The 18,791-nt window shown below is 40.8% G+C and overlaps 1 protein-coding gene across 1 annotated transcript in view; it reads right to left on the minus strand.

The window, feature by feature from the left end:
• Positions 1 to 18,791, minus strand: part of LGR4 (leucine rich repeat containing G protein-coupled receptor 4) — an 81,456-nt gene that overhangs the window by 42,001 nt on the left and 20,664 nt on the right. The window contains exon 2 of the mRNA XM_028729430.2: positions 573 to 644. Within this exon, the coding sequence (XP_028585263.2) occupies positions 573 to 644 (72 nt within the window). The remainder of the gene's footprint in view (positions 1 to 572; positions 645 to 18,791) is intronic.

Genomic DNA, 18,791 nt, shown 5'->3' on the forward strand with positions numbered 1-18,791 from the left:
CATGTCCATGTTCTCAAACCCCTTCTCATTTATGTTCGGTTGGGGCCATGAGTGAAGAATACACTTTCACATGAAACATTTAAGGAAATGGGATGCATTTAATGAACACATCTGGTTGTTTCTCACAAAGTCTCACTTTCTCAACACTTCCCAACCTTTACACACCACACACACACACACACACACACACACACACACACAGTACTTGTCCCAACCTAGGCTGATGGGAACCACAGTAACTATAGCACATTTTATAAAAGCTATGCAATCAGTCTAGCATAGCTCCATTTAAAACAGTGGTAATTGCACAGTCCCTGTGTTATCTTTGGATAGCACTGTAATTAAGCCTATGTCATCACTGCAATCACAATTAAAATAATTACTATAAAAAAAGGTTCCATGTAAATAGCATCCTGGCTTTGAAGCACATATAGGATTTTTAAAAACTATTAAGTACAATGCCTTCTTTGTTCCCAGTTGATTCACATATCACTATTTACTTTTACATGCATTTCTCAGGCAACATTTACTCACTCCCCATGACACAAAAGCAAGTCAGATTCAATACTCACAACTCTTCAAGGTAAGGAAAATTCTTGAATGCATCTTCTGGTAACCTTGTTATATTGTTCATACTGATATCCCTAGAAAAAACAGGAGAAGAAAAAGCATTGCTATGTGAACAAAATGTGCCAATTAAGTAGCGTTTCTAGAACACAAATCGAATTAAGTCTACTGTGAGAATAAAAAGGTCACATGGGGAAAAGAAATGAAAGCTAAATGTTTCAAAACTTGATAGTGTGAAAATTGTTTCAAGAGAGAATCTAGTATATTACACAAAATCAAATTTTTCCTATTAAATATTTAAACCTGTATTAAAGGTCATGCCTGTATTAAAATTCATGCTGCAGATATATATACCAATAGCCAAACTCATTCTCCATGTACAGTAGTACCTCTGGTTACGAACCTAATTCATTCCGGAGGTCTGTTCTTAACCTGAAACCATTCTTAACCTGAGGTACCACTTTAGCTAATGGGGCCTCCCGCTGCCACCGCGCCGCCAGAACACGATTTCTGTTCTCATCCTGAAGCAAAGTTCTTAACCCGAGGTACTACTTCCAGGTTAGCGGAGTCTGTAACCCTAAGTGTTTGTAACCCGAGGTACCACTGTACCAGTGTTTATAAAGATAAGACAGCAGCAGGAATGTATCAGCAGGCTTGGGGGAGCCCGAAAACACCAAACAGAACCACCTAATAAGAACTGAGCATGCTCGGTTGGCATGGAATATTGGGGAGGTGGGGGGAAACTGAGGGGTAACCAAATGGAGTATCCTGAAAAAGGGCATGGCATAGCTGACACAATGAAAAGGTGCTTTCAAACCTCAGCACTCAGCACACCCATAACAGAAAACAAGCTGGTTCCCACTATCATATGGGAACAGCTAGAGTCAGTGTGGTGCGGAAAGACAAGTGTGGTGTAGTGGTTCAAATGCTGGAGTAGGACCTGTGAGACCAGGGTTCAAATCCTCACTTAGCCAATAAGCTCACTGGATGACCTTGGGCCAGTCACCATCTCTTACAGATCACAGGTGGATTTGAGAGGGGAAAATACGAAGAGAACCATGTACCCGAGCTCCTCCGAGGAAAGGTAGATATAAACGTAGTATATAAATACATGGAGACGATACTTGGAGCCCAAACATTTCACTCATCCTTGGGTAACTTGTTTGTCTGTATCTTCCTGCCAAGTGGCAAACATCATCAGATGCAGAAGTGGGGTAAAAATGTGTGGTTAAATGCATCCTTTATTTCTTAAATGGGTACCCAAGATGGTTGCCTATATGGACTCTCTGTCCCTTCACAGAACTACAACACCCTTTGCATTCTTTGGGCAGTAGTCACAAGTGTGCACATAAACTCTATGCAATCTATTAAAGCTACTCTTGTACTACTAGCAGTAGTAAAAAAATAAAAAATTCAAATGTGACCACCCAGCATTCAAGCATACTGTCTGCTTGAGAGAGAGAAAAGCACAACTATCAATGAATGCATTCAGACCTGATAAAATAAAACCCCTCCGGCAAATGAGGCTTCTGGGACAGCTGACAAGAATAGCAAGAACATGCCTCAGCTCTACCACAGTCATACGTTCCTGCAAAACCTATAAAAAAAGTCCTCAAGGTAATAGTTTTAAGCAGATTTCAATTTCAGCCCATGAACAAATGCAGGCAAGTGCTTACATGATAGGTATGCTGAGCAATTTGTTTGTTTCCTCTTACAGCTTGCTGAAAGCACAACTCTGCAGAGTATTTTTCTTTATACAGAACCATTACCTGCTCTATCAGAGGTCTGGTTAGAGCAGCTGAAGTGAAGAAGACAAAGGAAAAAGGATGATGACCCAGAGCATTTCAAAAATATTTACTTTTGGGTGTGAAATGTTTCTCAAAAACCATGCACTTGCTTTGCTTCAATCTTAAAACAGAGAACATGCTAAGTTTGGCTAGAATCAAATCCACTTAGTTATTTCTATTTTATTTTTTAAAATTCTTATCTACTCTCATCTGCTCACTTCTTAACCTATACCTCTATTGCACTTTCTCCTTTCGCATTACTATGGTGGATGTGTATATTGTACAAGAGTTATTCCCATGTTTTTATAGGGTGGCACAAAACAAAATTATTGTTGTGAAGAATGGAGTTTGAATTGGCCATGGCAGTGTCATCTTTACTACCAGAATTCAGTTTTCTTACTTTAGGACGGTTTTGTTTCAACTAGTTGTCACAGAAGCAGTGGTATTTATTATAAATTCCAAAGGAATAAACGATTTCCCCCCAAAAAATCTCTAGTTACATACACGGAATCAAATTATCAAGCTGCCTGGTTCAAACAAACACATACCATCTGCCATATTACTGCCAGTTTCATACTTTAGATATAAAGGTATTAAAGTTGCCTGATAGAATTTGACATATCAGCAAACAGAATAAGTTGTTCTGGTGCTCATCAGCCAGAAGAGACATTTATTTTGGCTTTTGTAACACTGTGTTTAGAGTGCATCTAGAGTTCCAAAGGAGTTTATTCAGAAAAGAATGGAAGATACTTTGCCAAATATTGCAAATAACTTCTGAACAGCAAACAAGAAAGTATCTGAAGTGGCAGGTTTGGCCCTGATTTTCAACAAATAAATGAGCAGCTGGAGAGCTCACTGGGTTTACAAATTGGATTGTTTGGGCTAACTTTGATTGGGACTGGCTGGACACCAAGATTCTAGCGTGGGTGCAGAACGAGAAAGGCAACCGAAAGAAACGACAGAGAAAGGAGAGAGGAGGAAGACAAATTACCTTACTTGCCTTACCTATCCTTATAACAAAAAAAATTCCTTCCAGTAGCACCTTAAAGACCAACTAAGTTAGTTCTTGGTATGAGCTTTCGTGTGCATGCACACTTCTTCAGATACACAGATACACTATCCTTATAACGTTTGGGAATTTTATGTCACAGCCATAAAGCCAGAGTCATATTTTACTTTTGAAAATTTGGTACAAAAAGCACCAGAGCCTCAAAGGCAAAACACATGCAGGGCATCATCAGTTGTGAGGGATGCACAATTTTTATTGTAGGGATGCCTAACCTCATATAAAGCAGTGCCAAAATCCGCCCTGATCACCACAGTCCGCCTTGCACACATGACTTTTATACTTCTATTATAGGAGCCGCAATCCTCTGTAATGTTATATAAACTGATCCTTCCTCATGTCAGAATGGCCAATTAATAAGCTTATAGCAACTTCATCGTTTACTTAATGGTCTCAGGCAACAACCAGTTTCAATCAATTTTTTTAAAAGGTGACCAGTTCCTTGACAAGCTGTACTCTTAGCATATTTACGACACACTTAACCCATTAAGTAAAGGTCCATGAGGGATAGCTCAGTTGGTAGAGCATGAGACTCTAAATCTCAGGGTTGTGGGTTTGAGCCCCACTGTGGGCAAAAGATTCCTGCATTGCAGGGGGTTGCACTGGACGGTCCTTGTTGTCTCATTCACCTCTACAATTCTATGGTTCTTAAATGCAACTAAAGCCACAACTCAGCTCTTCCCTCCAAGTGCCATGAACACGCAATTTCACTCACCAGGCTGCATTGCTTCCTCAAGTAGATGGTTCCATAAACCCTTTGTAGTCTATGTCTAACTCACACAGGAGACTGGAATGCAGTCCCAGTTTGAGTGGAACAGAAACAGCTTGTTCACAGAAACAGTACAAAACTGCTTAGCAGAATAATTGTAAAAAGGCACTCTATAATTCCACAGAACAGCAGAAAAATGTCAAAATTTTAGTGTAATTGAGGGGAACCAACATTTGAAAGTGACATGGTGGAGCTAGTCCATTGGTAAATGGTTGGTGGGCCATACTCACTATTGAGCAAGTAGTTTGAAATACCATTTTATCACATGGTTCAAGAAAAGCTACTTTGAAAGGATTGGTTTGTGAGATTTAAGGTTCAAATTAATAGGCGACAGTTCACACAACATTGAGTCATGGTAGCAGTTTTAATAGGAATACCTCAGAGGCACGAGAGAAGCTAATACTATTCACTGACCTGATTCTAGGTACCTTGCCTAATGAAATATTCTTCACTCACTCATCTTATAAATCTATTCCCTTAAACACAGACCATAAAAAATCCTAACAATTTTAAATAAATTTCGCGATTGAACAAAATACATTGTTGGCAATAAAAAAGGTAATCAGGAGAGTCTTATCTTTTAAATTACTTGTTTCTTTTATTAAACCAAGTACAATTAACTATATAATCAACGACCTAGAGCAAATGTTAGAACACAGCCTCAAAATTAATTCAGGCTTCCATTAAAGGGTTCCCCAGGGCAACAGTAGAGAGAACAAGAAGCTCTTTTATCAGCATCTGAAAATGGCAGCTGCCTTACTGTGGGAATAAACTAGAATTGATGTGCATAGTAAAATATACAGAGGTTCAAGGCAAGCAACATCATGTGCCTAACATGCTGTTATTCATGTGATGGTCCAACATCAATGAGCCTGAATTGAAACAAAGGCACATCCTGGATCGACCAATGAACAAAATGTCTTCTGGGTTTCTGGGGGTTTTCCTGTTGTTATTCTGTCTCTCACAGCTACCATAAACCTACCATTAAAATTATGGACTGGTCATTTCTTCGTCAGAGGGCAAAGGGGCAAATTTAGCAGGGATTCAAATTACCCCCCCCCCCACTTTAGCTTACATCAGCCCTGAGGACCCTCTAGTATGGTTCTGAGGATATTCTGCCTTCTCTGTGCTATTTCAAGAAAGAAAGTGAAGCAGGCAGCAGCACCTCCATTTTGTAAGTGGGAGGTGGAGATATGTGTGAATCCTATCTTTGGTCTTGACAGCTAAAGCTGGAACTAACAATATAGCTGACACTGGTTGGCCTGCCTTACTGCTGAAAGTGCCAGCTGTTACCTTCTGGCTTATACTGAACATGGGAGGGGAAAACTTATCCACAAGTGGGTTGGTGAATCTAATGACAACTGACACTTTGGAAGCAAAATGTCAGAGACACGTTTTCTTTCTAGGGTTCACAAACCAAATACTGGTAGCAACTGCCATCAAATGCAACAAGCACACCAGCAACTGTATCAGGTACAACTTGTCCACACCCTTTTGAGAAGTGCTGTTGCCTGACTTTCTCTAGCTTCCCATCCTACATATTCTCCAACTATAAAGCAGTAGCTGGAGCAAGAGGGTTTATGGGTTGCATTCAAGTGGGAAATAATTTAAATTATCTTGGGATGGTATGAGGTGCAGCAGTGCTGATGCACCCACATCTCATACAACCAAACTCGACACAACAGAAGAACAACCGCAGGAACAGCTATCTTGATCCGACAAATTAAGAGTGCACTTTGGTGGACACTCCCTGAAACTATATGGTTTGGCAAATTATTTGCCTTGCTCCTGATTCTAGGAATGCTGGAAGACTACTTTCTTTTAAGTAATAAGAACTCAGGATATTTCTCACATCTTTCATCCAATAATTTTTGTGGGGGGTTTATCACTGTGTTGTTTAAGAATGCACAAAGGAAGGGGTGGGTAAACTTCAAGTTTAAGGGATCTACTTGTCTTTTCCCTAGAAAACCAAGGGTCCACCAGCTGTATCCAAGTGGCATAGGAAGGGGCTGGGTGGGTGTGTACTAAGAATTAAGGAACAGGACACCTCTTGTGTGTATCTCAGCCCGGGAATTTGTTCTCAGTTCCAGATGTGAGCTCACAGTCCTTTCACACAAAAAAACCATTCTTCACTTCCTCTCAAGCTTGCTTAGTTTCTGCAGCCTTATGGGGACGGGGGTGGGGGGTGGTTTGCTATCATTAAAGTAGGAGTCAGAAATCCTCAGTGATCTACTGCAAATCAGCCGGAGATCTACCACTATATCCTGACCTCTCTTTTGACTGCACTGAACATCCCACCAAGGAGACTGAAATTAAAGCCAGTCAACCACCCTGGGCAATCACAGATAAGCCTGGTATCAAAGGGTCTTCATTTTTACTTAAAAAACCAGCGTATTTGAGATTAGCAGCTGTATTTAATCTGGTACTTTATGCCTTACTGGTATTATGTCTCCGCATTATTTTAACACCACCTGTCTCTAAACGTTAACTTTAAAACAAAACCAGAAACCTAAAACAGCTACTTATTTTGCAATGGGATAGGAACAGTTGAAAAAGCACAAACATTTATCTGTCTCCTTTATTATGACTGTTCAAAGGGGTTCTATGTTTTCAGCTGTCGTCTTGCAAATGGGAGGTTTAAGTTTCATACTGGAATTCTTTTTCCTAAAATGCAGAAGAGAGCATACAAGATGCCACCAGTTCACATTGTAAACCCGGAAAATCTCCATGAAGGACAACATTTCATAAAGATGTGCAATTAATTATATAACACTGAAAGGAGAAGCTCTGCACAAGCTGAAGTGTTTGCTCACTCTCTCCAGATTGTGTTAAATACTATCTGGCTCTTACTTGCACCCTTTTTTTGTTGTTGTTGTTTTGTTGTTTTGTTTCAGTGTTTCATAATAAAATCTAACCACCACATAAGATCAGTAGTAAAGCTTGAACAAAGGTCAGTAAGTCCAGGACAACATCACCATAATTTGTAGAGCTTTAAAGATGTTTAAAATCACATGAAGTTCAACATACGTTAAAACATAGTTTCCTATATGTGAAATACGTAAAAAATTAAGTCTATGTCTAAAGTATGTAGGAAACAAATTCTAAACAAGACAGCAAAACCAGTGCTATTTTCCACAGAATTAATTGAGGGGCAGATCATCTCAACACTTTAGTTCATGTATAACATTCTCTGCTTTCAAGATATGATGTTAGTTTATCAAGGTCGCTGGTATAGCCTATTAATGGATCCCAGGTAAGTAAGGGGCCTGGTTTAAAAAGCAACCCCCCAATCAATAGCATTAGTCCTTTTTAATGAGAAGTTTAAAAACATGGCAAAACATTTCATGGGCTGAAAAGACCAAGGAATGAATGAGGAGTGGAGGCATACTTTCTCTAAACAATAAGTGATAATTTACTTAGATAAAATCAAAAAACAATACTAACAAATAAGATCATTACAACTGAAAAATAAATGGTCCTGTCCTACATTCACAAGTAATATGGGATTTGTTATATTGCTCATAAGTGAGCAAGCTTAGCAACACTGAGTTGCAGTTCATTATTTAAAAATATCTAGATCTAGCTTAGAATGTTCAGCAATTACATTTAATTACATGGTGCCAGTATACAACACATGAGCTATGCATGAACACCTGTGGGCTTTTAATCTTTCATAAGAATCATTCTACATGGTACAACACAAGCACCTGTCATTACTTAAGAGTGCTTAAGCAACTGAGCAGTAATAATCACCTACAGTAGGTAGGGAACAGAAACTGAATGTCCACAGAAGGGCATTAGCTGTTCTTCAGGATAATTCAAAGGTGGGAGTGGGGGGGTATGTTGCATGTGTTGGGAGAGAATGGATGATGGCATATTTTCCTTCTATCTCTTCTTTAAGCGCTGGTGCTTAGTTTTAAAGGATAACTGGAACATTACTGCCAACTTGTCCACCTGGTTTGGTAGCTTGGTGATGGGTGTCCTCCAATGCTGGAAACAGATATGGCATCTCAGTTCTGCATTTGGCATTGGATTGGCCCATGAACTTACCTAGGTAAGGTAAGGTTACAGTAGGCAAGAATGGCAAATGTTGGCCCTCTAAATTTTTTGATGAATTCCAAATCCCATCAGCCCAGCTAATGGTGAAGGATGACAGGAGTTGTGGTTCAATGAGATCTGGAAGGCCACAGGTTCTCCACCCCTGAGGTGAGGGAAAGAAGACACAGCCATAGACATACAACAATAATATGATCAGAAAAGTACATGAAAATATTTATTGCAGCCAGCCTAAGCTTAAATTCCTCGTTACAACTCTGTGACGCTCTCCAACAGAACATGTGCATGTTGAGATACTCTTCAAACAGAACTCTGCTTCCCTCCCACTCACAATTACAGCCATCAGGAGGCTATGCAAATGCCACAGAGGAAAAAGGGAGCATAGGCAGGAGATGGACAATATTTGTGATTAGGACAAATAATGGCTGGCCAATCAAAATTTGTTGAATCCTGACTAGCATTTAAAATTTTGTCTAACCTACTCTATTTGAGAAAATCAGCATTTAAAGCCCCAAAAAATGTTCCAGTCCTGCCAAAAATGCTAATCAAAAAGAACAGAATTTCTCTGTCAATTTGCTTGTTCTTTCACCCACACATACAGTTTCTAAAACTCAGTATGAGAATTAGAAACACCTGGCTGATCTCGCTTGTAGACTGGCTAGGGATTCCACAGCCCTGAAATGATCCTAGTAAAACAGTTGAAGCAGTGGCCAAGACTGACTTCATTTTATAGACTGAGCACATGCCAAGGATGCTTAATGGAGTTTACCATCCAGAACATGAAGCTGCAGTGGGAAAACTGCTGGAAATGCAAGACTACACAGGGAAATATGAATTACTCCCACTGCATATGGAGGGAGGGACAAAGATTCCACACTCTGGCTGGAGAACAAGCTGACTCCTGGAATGGGAAATACTGGTGGGGCCACAGTGTGGAACCTTTTTACACATTGTGGAAGGGAAGGATGCATTCCCTTCTTGGAAATCTTCCAGGGACCACATACTAGTGAAGGGAAGGGCCAGAGGTAGAAGTGGATGGAAAAAGAAACGACAATGTTACCTTTATACAGTAGGCTATAGCTAGTACATATGCTCACCACACCCCTTCTCGATCGCCCATCCATGCAAGTAAGAGGCATTAACAAAGTTCAAGGACACCTTACAGTCAGGCAATAACACTGAAGGTTACAAAACAAGGCTGGTAAGGAGTGTGGCATGGAGAGACTTACAAGGACCAGGGCCACATTCAGTCCCTGGGCCTGAGGTTCCCCATCGTGTGTGTGTGTGTGTGTGTGTGTGTGTGAGAGAGAGAGAGAGAGAGAGAGCGCGCAAGCAATCCAATATTCATAATTTAGATGTTTCAAATAAAAAGGCTGCATGATTAAGTGTGCCCCAGTTTCTGCCCAAGTGCCCAGATGCATTGATAACAACATCTTCAGTAAAATAATGGAACTTTGATAGCCTTCAGTGGAGCTAGCATTAGATAGCCAATTTTTTTACATACTACCGTGAACCAATGCCTTCCTGCTAAAACGTACCATAAGCAGGAGACTGGAACTGTAAAAAGCACAGAAGTGTCAGTGTAAGTGTGGAAAAAGAAGCCCAAAGCAGCTTCTGTCAGATTTCAGAAAGAATTAAAAAATCCACATAACTTTAAACTTTTTAAAAAAAACTCTTCAAATTTTAGAAAGTGTCCGAATATTGTGTTCCCCACTTAATCATCTAAATTTATTTCCTGTATGTGTGATCGTTTAAAGAGAAAAAAGGTTTTGCTGATGTTCATCATGTTTCAACAAAGCACCTTTAAACCTCTGCACAGAATTTTCTAAGCAAGCTTAACCTGTTTGCTGCCTGAACACAGAAATTAATACTGCAAGTTTCATTCAGCCATTTTCAAGGTCTGGGCCCTCTGCCACAGATTTATTTAATTATAACATTTACAAAATGAATTGGGCAGTTTGCATTTGAATAAAATCCTCTAGTAGGGGAAAAAAATATTGGACTAACGCATATGAAAGTCAGGTCTGGACACAAGCTCCTATCTCTGTTATGATGCTAACAAAACTTTACAAAACTTAATGGAGCAAATCTATCTAAGGTGCTTTCCATTTGGGATGAAATTAGGTCAAATATGCCCGTCACACATTAATACAGTTAACAGTTCTGGGCAGAATCTATCCCATGTAAAATTAATGATTTGCACACGGCATCAAATTAATCATTCTAATAACAGGAAACAGCAAACTATGGCAATTTCTTAAAGAAATGGGAGTGCCTGATCATCTCATCTGTCTCCTGAGAAATCTCTATGTGGGACAAGAAGCTACAGTTAGAACTGGATATGGAATAACTGATTAGTTCAAATTTGGGAAAGGAGTACGACAAGGTTGTATATTGTGTCCCTATCTAACTTATATGCAGACTTCATCATGCGAAAGGCTGGACTGGGTGAATCCCAAGCCGGAATTAATATTGCCGGAAGAAATATCAACAGCCTCAGGTATGCAGATGACACAACCCTGATGGCAGAAAGTGAGGAGGAATTAAAGAACCTTTTAATGAGGGTGAAAGAGGAGGGCACAAACTATTGTCTGAAGCTCAACATGAAAAAAACTAAGATCATGGCCACTGGCCCCATCACCTCCTGGCAAATAGAAGGGGAAGAAATGGAGGCAGTGAAGAGATTTTACTATTTTGGGCTCCATGATCACTGTAGATGGTGACAGCAGTCACGAAACTAAAAGATGTCTGCTTCTTGGGGAAAAAGTAATGACAAACCTAGACATCATCTTAAAAAGTAGAGACATTACCTTGCCGACAAAGGTCCGTATAGTTAAAGCTATGGTTTTTCCAGTAGTGATGTATGGAAGTGAGAGCTGGACCATAAAGAAGGCTGATCACCAAAGAATTGATGCTTTTGAATTATGGTGCTGGAGGAGATTCTTGAGAGTCCCATGGACTGCAAGAAAATCAAACCTATCCATTCTTAAGGAAATCAGCCCTGAGTGCCCACTGGAAGGACAGGTCCTGAAGCTGAGGCTCCAATACTTTGGCCACATCATGAGAAGAGAAAACTCCCTGGAAAAGACCCTGATGTTGGGAAAGATTGAGGGCACAAGAAGAAGGGGACGACAGAGGACGAGATGGTTGGACAGTGTTCTTGAAGCTATGAACATGAGTTTGACCAAACTGCGGGAGGCAGTGGAAGACAGGAGTGCCTGGTGTGCTCTGGTCCATGGGGTCACGAAGAGTCGGACACGACTAAACGACAACAATAACAGGAAGTGACACATATCACCAACTGTTGAGGTCCTATTTGTACAGCCATAAGGTCACTTACAGCGCAAACTTGATCTTTATAGTGGGTTAACTTAACTTAAGTTGTTCAGTACCAACTGTGGACTAAATCAACAATTGCAGACACCATGCAAAGAAATCAGATGTTGATTAAGCATTGCCTGTACAGAAAATTTATTTGAGAAATTTCTTCTCATCCGACAACAAATAAGACCTCTGTGGTGGTGCCTGGTCAGTGGAACTCCCTACCCTCAAAGGTATATGACTAGCACCAATGATATTAACCTTTTAACGCTGACAAAAATATACCTCTCCACCTATTAACGCAGGGGTGTGGAACATCTGAGCTGCAGGCCATTTCCCGCAAACCACAGCCACCTGCTTCACAGCTGATTCGTATGTGATCAGTTACGCAACCTGGTTCCTTGTGCACCTGATTTGTACAGAAACGCAGGGCTGAAGTGTAAACTTGATGGATCAACTGTGATACCAAGTTCCCCATGGGAGGACAGAAGAAGGCCACTTTGCCAACCCTATGCTTGGTAGTTGGAAAACACAGGGCTGGCAAAGCCCCTTATAATTTGGTTCCCAGGTGTGTGACATCCAGCTGGTTTGTCAGACACTTTAAAAGTGCTGGGCAAGAAACTTTCACAAGCAACTGGGACAGCCCACACGTCAATCACCTGACATCAAGATGGGTTGTCTTGCTGACCTGTCAAAGTTAGCCCACAGTGATGGAAACAGATACAGATCTTGCCCACCAGGCCAAAAAGGTTTCCTACCCAATGAACACCAGCAATACTGAAGATAGTTCATTGGCTATATCACATCGTATTTAATATATAGTTTAAAATTTTAGTATGTATTTTTATTGCTTTAATCATGGGGGCGGGGGGTGAACTGTCCAGGGATTAGAATGATGGGCAAATTGGAATAGAATAAATTAATAAACATGACATACACACAAACATTTTGATGCCATCTCAAAGGCAATCTTTTCCCATATATCTTCCATCTGGATAAGGCAACTTCAATAAAGGTAACACAGGGAGTATTTGGTGCCCATTTCAACCAAGGCCTCCAAACTTCTCACTTGTAATAATATTTTCTTGCAAGACATACTGACAAAGTTTTCAGCCAAGCAACTTAAAAACAAAACAAAAAAACCCCCAGATGCAGACAAGTATTACATTCTGGATAGTAAGAGGTCAGCAATTATCTTTTAAGAGACACATTACTTCACTTCCAAAGCTACTGTTTTATGCCATAATTGCCTTGGCTGTGAAGCAAGTTATATAGCAAAAATGAGAGGGTGTGTTCCAGCACAAGGACGCCAACCCTGGGGTGGAATTATAAACAAGAATGAGGGACAAATCCAAAGCAGAAGAAAACCCATGAGATTTATTTTTAAATACTGCAATATCACTTTAAAGGGTTTTTTTTTTTTTTTTTTACACAAACAGCATTGAATAGCATTTGTTTTGCTCTCTGCAGCCTGCTTTTTTCTGATTATGTTCTGGGTTTCTTGTTTTATGCAGTTCAGCCTTTGTAATTCAAATGTTAATGTTTCATTGTTTTAATAATCATATTGTTAACGACCTTTGATTATTCTTTAGGGAAAGTGGGTTATAAATATTTTAAATAAATCTGCTTTCCAATTCACCTACCACTCACTCCAGGAAAAAACCCCAAAAACCTTTTACGTATCACTGTGTTGTGTCCAATGGTGTCTCTCCATTGAGGAAAGGCCCTTTTATTCTTAGGATCCCACCTGACCAAGACCCTGGGAAGAACTATTCTAAGAGGCTTGGGCTCCCACAATGCAACTGAGGACTCAGAGGAACTTAGAGCACCAAGGCACCCTGACATGCCCCCTTTCATGAATCTCTCACCTTCCGCCCTGTCCAGTAACCCATTACACCACATTCTGAGTCAATGTAGTGCCCTCCAGAAGTTGCTCAGATCCCTCCAGTCCTTGCTAGCACTACCAATGGTCAGGGATAACGGGAGCTGTAGTCCACCAACATTTTGAGGGCACCGCTCTCCAAAACCAATGCATTGTCAATGATAATAAATGCCTGTGTATATTCAAATATTGCACCACCAGTCCTGCAAAGTCTTCCTTTTCATAGTCTACTGAATCACATCTTTAAGACAGCATTGGAAATGTTTGCAGGGTGTGTGCTTCTTTAGAAAAACAGTTCAGGTCTGTTCATGCGAAAGGAAGTAAGTTTCTTGGTACATGTCAGCTTCCCCTCACTCACATGCCATGCCATTCTTCTTTATTATCTACCATAATGTCTTAGCTTGCATTTGGACACAGTAACCAGCTCTAATGTACCCTATTCATGTGTCAGTCAAGCCGTCAACAAGATCACAGAGCAACACTGTTGTGAAAGGACTTATTAGTATTTGTGTTACTGCATGCCAGCCATTAAGCAATCGCCTATGTGCTCAACGTTCCACTGATGCAGAGTATAGCATGGCATAAGAAACAGTAGACTGTGGAGGGGGAAGAGGAGACATCAGTTGCATGACCTTAGGAATCACTGCACAAAAGATATACTGCAAGTTTATAAGGGTTTTCAGAGCAATAACTACGGAAGTAATTTACAACAGGGCTTTGAAAGGTCTTTGAAAACATAAAAGCCTGGAATTCGGTAAACAAACTTTCCACAAATCCACAACACAGAATTAGATAAAGGTTAAGAATCCTACCTATTTCTCTCATCTGAACAATGGGATCATGTTTTTCATCCTCTACATCTCCAGTAAATGAACTGGAACTCTAACTACACAGTATATTGACCACCAAATGATGCCTTCTCTGTATAAGCAGCTTGAGGAAGAGGATGCTCTTACTGTCAGAAAGTTTTCCCCGAATGTTTAGTTAAAATCTCCTTTCTTGCAACTTGAAGCCATTGGTTTGAATCCTACCCTCCAGAGCAGGAGAAAGCAAACATGCTGCCTCCTCAATGTGACAGCCCTTAAAATATTTGAAGATGGCTATCATATCTCCTCTCAGTCTCCTCTTTTCCAGGCTAAACAAACCCAACTCCTTCAGGTACTCCTCATAAGGCTTAGTTTCCAGACCCTTGATCACCTTGGGTGCCCTGCTCTGTACACATTCCAGCTTGTCAACATCCTTCTTAAATTGTGGTGCCCAGAATTGGACACAGGATTCCAAGTGCGGTTTGACTAAAGCAGAATAGAGTGGTGCTATTACTTCCCTTGATCTGGACACTATACTTCTGTTGATGCAGCCTAGAATAACACTAGCTTTTTTTTTTGATGCCACATCACACTGTTGACACATGTTAAGCTTGTGGTCCACCAAGACCCCGAGATCCTTTTCACATGTACTGCTAGTAAGACAGGAGTCCCCCATCCTATATTTGTTCATCTGGTTCTTTCTGCCTAAGTGCAAACATTACAGGTGTCCCTATTGAAATTCATTTTGTTAGCTTGTGCCCAGTTCTCCAATCTGTTAAGGCCATTTTGAATGCTGATTCTGTTTTCTGCGGCATTAACTACCCCTCAGAGTTTGGTGCCATTTGCAAATTTGATGAGCATCCCCTCAATTCCTTCATCCAAGTCATTTATAAAGACACTGAACAACATTGGGCCCAGGACAGAACCCTGCGGCATCTCACTTGTCACTTTTTTCCAGGGTGACAATGAACCATTAATGAGTACTCCATGTCTCCACATAGCAAGTACATTATCAGCATACTCATCCATGGTCAGAAGCCTTGGATCTCATGGGGTTACATAAAGAATGGAAAAAGACCCCTCCAAATCCATCTCCTCCTGTCTCTTTCTCCTTGGGGAGGGGGGAGTGTGTGGCAATAATCATTCTGTGCACTGTACCTTTCACAGCCACCTTCATCTCTTCTGAGGTTGGCAACTGCTGTCTTAGCTTCTCTGGCCCAGAATCAGTGTCCAAGGTGAGAGCATGGAAGCGATTTTGCAACTCTAATGACAAAGTGTGGTTTGTGACTGTCCTACTTCTATGTGTCACATTCCTCCAGGGGTTAGACTCTTGCAGAGCACAATATTTCTCCACCCTGGAGGCACCCCATCTATCTTGGTGCTCAATCTCAGTCTATCAGCTAACTCTGTCCTGTTGGCTTGAGGTGTGGCTAGGTGGGCCTCAAGTTGCTGCACCTTCTCTTCCAGTAAGACAACCAGCTTGCACTTGCTACAAGTGTACTGTTGCTTGTTCTCTGGCAGAATGATAAACATGGTACAGTTGTTACAGGTCACTGCAGCAGCTCCCTCACCCTCCATGTCTCCGGTCCTATGCACACCAAGAGACAGAACTCTGGGACTCCCTCTTGAACTCCCTCGCAAACGCCCCTGCTTGCGATATCTGTTCGCGAGCTCCCAGGATCTGCACTGAGCTAAGTTTGACTGCTGCTGGTTGCTAACTCCTCCCTCAGCCTGGTTTCCTCTCAGCTGTAACTCCTCCCCCTCAGATCCTGTGTTCCCACAGAGCAATCAGCCACACTCTCCCTCAGGTCTTCAATGAAAGAAAAGTAATCAGGAAAAGTAATCAAGCCTCTAACAGAGCACTCAGCCAGTCCCTGAGGCCTGCTATCAATCTATCAAACTTTTAAGAAGCTCAGAAAAGCAAGCAAGCAAGCAGCCTGACTCCAAAAGACACAAGCTCACTATCTTCCGTCTCCTCCAGCAATCCTTGTCCCTGTTTGCGAGGTTTGTTCACAAGTTCCCAGGAGCTGCACTGAGCTGTAGTCTTGTTGTTTTAAAAGAATACTTCAAACTCTCCAATATTTCAAAAAGATCTTGTTAAAAAACAAAAACAAAAAACCAATAGCACACAAATTGCCAAAATCAGGTTAATGTAATTTTTGTGTGTATTTGGACAGCCTAAACATGAAGAATCATTCATAAGAATTCCAATAAAGCAAGAAAGAAATCATTGTTACAATCCTGTACCAATTTTAGCTCAATGGGACTTACCGGTACTTCTAAGCCAGCCTTTCTCAACCTTGGGTCCCCAGATGTTGTTGAACTACAACTCCCATCATCCCTAGCTAGCAAGGCCAGAGCTCAGGGATGATGGGAGTTGTAGTCCAACATTCATCTGAGGACCCAAGGTTGAGAAACACTGTTGGACATGTATAGAGGAATGTGTGGTGAATGCATCAGAAGGGGAAAGTAGCAAAGGGGTTTTCTGAACCTTTTTCTCACAACTCCTGAAACAACTTCTCTTTTCTCCCAGTAGGAGATGCAAAAGCCTGACAAGATGTGGTGCCATTAATGGAATTGGTATTTTCATGATTTATTTTTTTAAAGTAGTTATCAGGCCCATGAGCCTCAAACCAAGTTTGCAAGCAGGGGGGAAAGTGTTAAAAGCTTGACCAAGTTCCCAATTTGGGCCCTGCTTTCTGTACCTTGTTGACATCCATCTGTCTCATTTAATATCACATCTCATTTGACCCTAAGGTTACTACATAGCATGTAGCTGTAATTGCAAAGGGGGGGGGGGTGAAACCAAAGGAAGAAATTTGCATATGTCACAAAATTTGATTCCTAATTAAATCATCTTATTTAATCTGGATATTCACCATGCCCCACCTCAACAACTCCCACTGGATTACAATGTATTTCAGTCATAACATTCAAAATCTGCATCCCACAAACCCACGGAGACATTTTGGTTTGTGCAAAATGCCATAATCTGTTTCCTGCAATCATCCCAACTGCTGCAACAGGAGAGCACTGCAGGAAAACTGAAAGAGGCACTCCCGTCTGCGCCATAATTCATCTAACACCATCTAAGAAACAGCCTCTGTGGCTTCAAAGTTTGTTCTATGCAAAGGGAGAAGTAATCTGAACACTATGACTGAACGCACATCAAAATGCCCAGGAACCTCTAGTATGTATGAAGATTTGGGATGCTTCAAAGGAACTTGTTGCACTTTTGAGGATTTGTGATTTCTTACTACTAGGCATTGAGCATGATGACCTAAGGGTTGGAATGTGTTTGGTATTTCTCAGGGATTTCTCCCCCCCCCCGCCCCCATTTATGCTGAAGAAGTTAACAATGTGAATATTATATTAATACAGTGGTACCTCTATTACATACACTTCAGGTTGCATACACTTCAGGTTACAGACTCTGCTAACCCAGAAATAGTACCTCAGGTTAAGAACTTTGCTTCAGGATGAGAACAGAAATCATGATCCGGCGGCGCAACAGCAGCGGGAGGCCCCATTAGCTAAAGTGGTGCTTCAGGTTAAGAACAGTTTCAGGTTAAGAACAGACCTCTGGAACGAATTAAGTACGTAACCCAAGGTACCACTGAAGTTTGGTTACTTCTAACAAAGTTTAATTGTTCTTAATGACTGCTTTTTCTATGTTTTTAGCAGTTCTTATTTTTATAAGCCACCTTGAATCCCATCAGGGAAAAAGGCGGGTATAAATAAATATATAATAGTAATAACAATAATAGTAATAATATATTTACACAGTAGTTTTCTGGTTGTCTGCCTACATTTTATACCATGAGCAGCCCATGAACCATCACCCTAGCTCATATAACTGACTAGCATTTTCCCCTTTTTTGAAACAGACATATGAAACACCAATATGTTTAAAGAAGTCTCTGGAATAACAACTGTCTTGCAACTCGCTCTTTTTGGGAAAGTATATTGTTAGAATTCTTGCCAATTTCACCGTGAGATTTAAATGCGCACTGAGAACCATGAGTTCTACAAATGGGAACAAGCAGCACACTTAAATGGAAGAGGGGTTTTTATGTCCCAATTGCAACTGTATTAATAATTAAACAGTGTGTATTCATGCACATGTTTCTTTTACACTAATGCCTACTTGCCAACAGGACTAAAATATTGGCTGGGATATCAGCTCCTTAGGACAAGTGCTGGAAAACAGAACACTCTGCAAGCCAAGTTTGGAGTGTCAAGCAAACAGGTGTACTAGGTTATCTGTAACATTTGTATGAAGACTTGAGCTCATTTGGAGAGAGAGAGAGAGAGAAAAAGGTGCCAAAACAAAGTGGAAAATCTCTCTTTCCATTGATTATGCATGGAAAAACCTTGAAAGTAAGCCAGATCATTAGGGAAGGGAAACAACATGGGCATTATACATTCGAGATTTGGGGCTGATGCCAATGTTCCTGAGAAAATTCAGTGGCATATGCAGCTTTTCTTCCCATGCTAAGTTTGAAACTTGGGGCCCAGTTCTTGAATATACACACAC

Source organism: Podarcis muralis, chromosome 1 (assembly GCF_964188315.1).
Source record: "Podarcis muralis chromosome 1, rPodMur119.hap1.1, whole genome shotgun sequence".
In the NCBI taxonomy this organism is placed as follows: domain Eukaryota; kingdom Metazoa; phylum Chordata; class Lepidosauria; order Squamata; family Lacertidae; genus Podarcis; species Podarcis muralis.